This window comes from Branchiostoma belcheri, unplaced genomic scaffold, assembly GCF_001625305.1.
Source record: "Branchiostoma belcheri isolate BF01 breed outbred unplaced genomic scaffold, Haploidv18h27 scaffold170, whole genome shotgun sequence".
NCBI classification, from domain to species: domain Eukaryota; kingdom Metazoa; phylum Chordata; class Leptocardii; order Amphioxiformes; family Branchiostomatidae; genus Branchiostoma; species Branchiostoma belcheri.
The window spans coordinates 518,608-524,238 of record NW_017803158.1 but is presented as its reverse complement, the minus strand read 5'-3'; the positions used below and the strand labels follow the sequence as shown (position 1 = coordinate 524,238).

Sequence of the window (5,631 nt, the reverse complement as noted above, 5' to 3'; positions counted from 1 at the left end):
CAAGCTTGAACTTCCTATTATGGAATGCAGCTGATAAATAGAATTTCCTCATTAATTATGCAAATTACATCCATATTTGCATAATTGTAATATCATTATGTCAAGCATCACTCAAGCTACCTACATATCAAAAATCACGATGATCCATCCATTGGTTCTTGAGTTATCCCCCTTTAAACATTTGTCCATTACCCCCCCCTGCAGTTCTAGAGCAAGCAACTAGGGGGCTCAAACTCATGTCACTTTATCCCCAGCACAAGAGCTATCTACCATCTAAATTTCGTCACCCTAGCATGTCTGGATCTTGAGATATCAAAACCGGAAGTTCTGCTGCAGTACCATGACAAGCCGCCAGGTGGCCCAAAATCTAATCATTTGGAGGTCTCATCAAGACCTACCCACCTACCAAGTATCAAGACAATCCATCAAGACCTTCTCAAGTTATCGTGTTGACAGACAGACAGACAGACAGACAGACAGACACACACACACACACATACACGAACGCCCCTGAAAACATAACCTTCTTGGCGAAGGTAATAATGAACATCCATCCATGGCTTCAAGTGTCGTGCCACCTACACGTCACTCAACCGTATCCAAACAAAATAAACATGACTTCTGGCGAAGGTAGTAATTACGTCAATCGCGACGTGCATAAACATAAACACTATAAGTCATTCGTCTGGTAAATAAATGCAGTGAACTTTCAGACGCCGCTGCCGCCGGCTGCGGCCGGCAGTGCCAAACGTGTTAGTTCCCGGAGCTTCTTGAAAGGGGGAAGGAAGCCTGTCATTGATGCTTACAGATCTGCGGAAGAAGTCCACAAACTGTAGGTGAGTGACAAATCGTTTCTTAAATAAAAGGTTTGGCTACAGGTAAACGGCATGTATGTAAGAAGTGCGAAGAGAAACGCAGCCATATTCTTCTTGCTTCTCTTACTGGGAGCTGACTGTGCCGCCTCAAGTGGCCCACGATTTCCTCATTGTAACACTGCTGAATGGCAGGAGTGTGTGCCTTCTTCGTACAAGCACGTGGTTTTGCACACTTCTCGTATAAATGCATGTGTCGTGTGTGAGGTCCTGAATGGGAGTGTTGGCCCTACAAGTCCTTTCTCTTCTCTTGCTGGGGTAAATGGTGTGGCAATAAGAGGATACCCATTCCATGTCCTGTCGGCCATGAAACTGGCACCGCTCGAGCAGGAGAAGGTCATCACTTTGGCTTTGATAGATGCAAAGATCGCTGATGTGAAGAACAACACCTTTTCTGGGTTTCCTGGTCTGAACAAATTGTCCCTAAATTCTAACAGGTTGACCCATGTCAAGCAGACTTGGTTCACTGGCTTGAGGAGCCTCCTTGTGCTTATTTTGTCCAACAATAACATCAGGCAGATAGAGCCAGGAAGCTTCGGGCGCCTGACTCAGCTATATCTGTTGGAGCTAGAGAACAACCTGTTAAAGGTTGTACATCCTTCCTGGTTCTTTGGAATGAAAAGAATGAGGTCCCTGAATCTGAGGTCGAATGCAATCAATAGCATTTCTCCGGCGTCATTCCAACAGCTAAAGCTCATCCGGTTAGACCTGAGGGATAATGATCTGTCATGTTTGGATGGAGAGGTGTTGTGGGGACAGTCTTGGCTATCACGGCTAGATGTCAGCAGTGGGATGTTGTCGTCTGTCCATGATGGAACGGCACACAAAATGATGTGGAGTCTACATCGGGTAGCCAGTGTGACGAGAGGGTTAGTTACAATGGTCGTTGAGGTACCTAAGTTCCTCTTCTGTGTCAGGCAAAATGCTCACGAACTCTCGCTCTGGTGGATGTTTGTTTCTTCCGACAACGTGACTGGTAACACCGATATTGGAGCGCTTAACCCTTTCAGATCATGTGGTGATTTGGATAGCTCTCTGAGCACGATCTCCATCCAGCCCCCTGTAGTTGTCCTGGCTTCTAACGGCTCTCTGGAAGACACACTGGACACCAAAACGCTTGAGCAGTGCAGGCAGGTTTGGGAATATGACGGTGGCATTACGGTGGCCCTGGTGAAAAACCCAATCTTTCGATTGGTTTCCATGCCCATACACACAGGCACAGAGAGTACGGTCTCTAAAGGTATTGCCATGTCGTTTGTCCAGACACGAGACACGAGCACACTCACCACTTCAGAGTCTGGCAGTAGCCAACAGCACACTACTCACACAGACATCACCCATGACAAGACAAAGAACATCACTTGCATTCTTCTCATCAGAGGCGAACACACAAAGGTGTTCTTCACTGTTCCCTTGGTTCAGCGTAACACCCACACAACAGAAACAACATACAGAACGGGCACTGACCACTCCAGCAGTCAGACACACTACTTTGATACTACAGAGAAAGATTACACATCTTCAGAACCGGTAGACCTGTTTACACTTGAGGGTAATACCACACCTGGACCGGATGTAGAGGTGGTTCAGACACCAGGTCATGTTCTCATCCCAGCTGTTGTCTCGACAGTGGTTGTTCTGGTCGTGTCGTTCCTTGCAGTGTTGATATGGAAGGTGTGCGCAGCAAGGTCAAACACCGAGGATGATGACAGGGCCAGCGACGATGCCCACATTTGGACAATCCCGCCTGGCGTTACCTTCCCCGGCTTGCTGAGGTCTGCTTCTCTCCCCACGTGTTCAGGCAAGATGGCGTCGGATGACGCAGTCTCCTGTAGGTCATTGCCCGCTGTCCTACACTCCATCGAACCTATTTACAGCGTGATCCCAGATGACGTAGCGACTGCACAGAGGCCTTTGCCCGGTCTCCCACACGTGTACTGTGACGATCCCAGATGACGCGATCTCCGGTGTGGTCCGGTCAGCATCCCTCCCTGCGTGTACTCCCGGGGGCGGTCCAGACGACGCGACATCCTGTAGGTCATTGCCGGCTGTCCTACCGTCCATTGAACCCACCTACAGCCAGATCCCAGATCACATGGCCGCTGCTCACCGCCCCCTGCCCGCCCTCCCGCACACTTCCTGGGAGATCCCAGATCACCACACTGCCACACAGCGTCCCCTGCCTGTCTCACATCATACCTACAGTGAGATCCCAGATGACGAGGAGAGCGGACCGATGTCTTTCTATGCTGATGCTGGAGAGATCTTGCTTCATGTCGTCACAAACAGGCGACAGAACCGACGGTCTGGACGATCCATGGCCACATATGGGTCGACTGGACAGACCGACGGCCAGCGAAATCCCTTCTACAGAAACGCCGCCGAGGTCGAAGGTATAAGGTCCCGGCGACAGCAGAGGACAGCGTTGGTATCTCAGCCTGCTGACCAAGGTGTGAGCAGGTACGTCAACGTCACAGATGCAATCCTGTCCAGAGGTGAAGACGTCACAAGAGCTCATATCGCTTTTCTCACACAGCCTAACACATATAGGTCATGGGAGATCCAAGGGGAGGGAAGCCGTATTACACCACGGCGTGCATCCCTCCCCACCGTCACACTACCTAACACCTACTGGCCATGGGAGCTCCCAGGGGACGGAACCCATTTCACACGACGACGTGTGTCCCTCCCCACAGTCACACTACCTAACACCTACTGGCCGTGGGAGATCCCTGGAGAGGGAACCCGTAACAAACCACGGCGTGCGTCCCTCCCCACCGTCACACTACCTAACACCTACTGGCCATGGGAGATCCCAGGGGACGGAACGCATTTCACACGACAACGTGTGTCTCTTCCCACCGTCATACTACCTAACACTTACTGGCCATGGGAGATCCCAGGGGAGGGAACCCAAAACACAGCACAGCGTTCGTCCATTCACCTCACACTTCCTAACACCTACTGGCCGTGGGAGATCACAGGGGAGGGAACACGTAACACAACACGGCGTGCTCCCCTTCCCACTGTCACACTACCTAACACCTACTGGCCGTGGGAGATCCCAGGGGAGGGAACCCAAAACACATGTACAGCACAGCGTTCGTCCATTCACCTCACACTGCCTAACACCTACTGGTAATGGGAGATCCCAGGAGAGGGAATCAACTTCACTTAACCACTACTTTACCATTTCAGTAGGAATAACAGTTTCACACTAGTGAAAAAAACAGTGGCTCAAACAGGCTGAAAGACTTTGCACATTGATATAATAATGTCGACCCACATTTGTGCTTGGCAGGCTAATCTTCACCATGTCTCTACTGGAGACAACTGTTTGTTTTCTGAGCCTCGAAGATTCATCGTCAAAATAAAGGAATCGTAACTAAGTGAAACAACCTAACCTACCTGAGCTGCATGCTCGTTAACACATCTACTGTTTACAAAGCTAAAGCTGACTTCCGATTCATATAAAATTATATCAAACTAGAGTTCGACAATCTCATACCTCCATGACATGTTTAGTGCTTTCGTAATGCTTATGCATAGTGATGATCACATAAATGGCTTACATTTACAATCCTGCTCATTAGCAAAATTTTGATACAAATTATTCACATAGCCCCTACCTAGTAACATACAACACACTGGTGAAATCCTTACCATTTAACATGGACAACATATGATATTGTTGGTTATATGCAAGTATGACCTCTGACATACCTTTGCCAACTCATGTTTTCCATCCAAGCTGACGAATTATGCATTTTTTACTGCCAATATGCAAATTATAAGAGCCATTTGCATATATTATATCATTTGATCATATTCTCCGCCCAATGACAGGGTTATCAGATCTTAAGAAATAAGGCTATTCTAGCGTTTCCTCATAAATTATGCAAATGTGTTTAGTGTTATGTTTAGTGACGTCCGCCTTAATTGAACTTCCAAGTATGGCAAGTATTAAATTCACAGCAGTTACCACCATAAATTGAACCGATTTTCCATTAATTATGCAAATTAGGTCTTCATTTACATAATCAATATCTACCAATGATCTTGTTGTTCTCAAATTTACATATGTCTTAAGTGTTTCATAGCCCTAACATGGAATACAGCAGATTTATAGAATTTCCTCATTAATTATGAAAATTAGATCCTGATTTGCATAATTGTATTTTAATCATGTCAAGCATCATTTCAGCTACCTACATACCAAAAATCATGACGATCCATCAACCAGTTGTTCAGTTATCCTCTCTCAAATATTTTTAAAGAAACCATCCTGCAGTTCCAGAACAAGCCGCTAGGGGGCCCAAAGTCATTTGACTTCTTCCCAAGCACGAGAGCTACCTATCATTCAAATTTCATGACCCTAGCATGTCCAGATCGCGAGATATCAAAACCGGAAGTTGCGCTGCAGTACCAAGGGAAGCCACTAGGGGAACCAAAATCTAATCATTTCCAGTTTTCGTCACACCCTACCAACACACCAAGTATGAAACCAATCCATCCAGGCGTTTTTGAGTTATCTTGTTGACCAACAGACAGACAGATAAACGCAACTGAAAATACTAGAATTCCGAGATCTCATACCTCCATGAAATATGATCTTGATATGTAAATGTAAATTTCTTCTTTAGTTGTTCAAATGACCTCTGCATTAACATGATATATGCATCGTAATGTATGTTAACTTTTGATTAACTTACAGATGTCCCAAGTATGACATTCTCATCATTCACCATTACGAAATCAT

The 5,631-nt window shown here is 46.7% G+C and overlaps 1 protein-coding gene across 1 annotated transcript in view; it reads left to right on the top strand.

Annotated features, from left to right (window-relative positions):
• Positions 1-887: 887 nt before the first annotated feature.
• The window catches only part of LOC109466876, a gene marked incomplete at its 3' end in the record, with an annotated part of 6,093 nt that continues 1,349 nt past the window's right edge, over positions 888-5,631 (top strand). Inside the window, 2 exon segments of the mRNA XM_019764734.1 lie at positions 888-2,816; positions 2,818-4,010. Coding sequence (XP_019620293.1) covers positions 888-2,816; positions 2,818-4,010 — 3,122 coding nt within the window.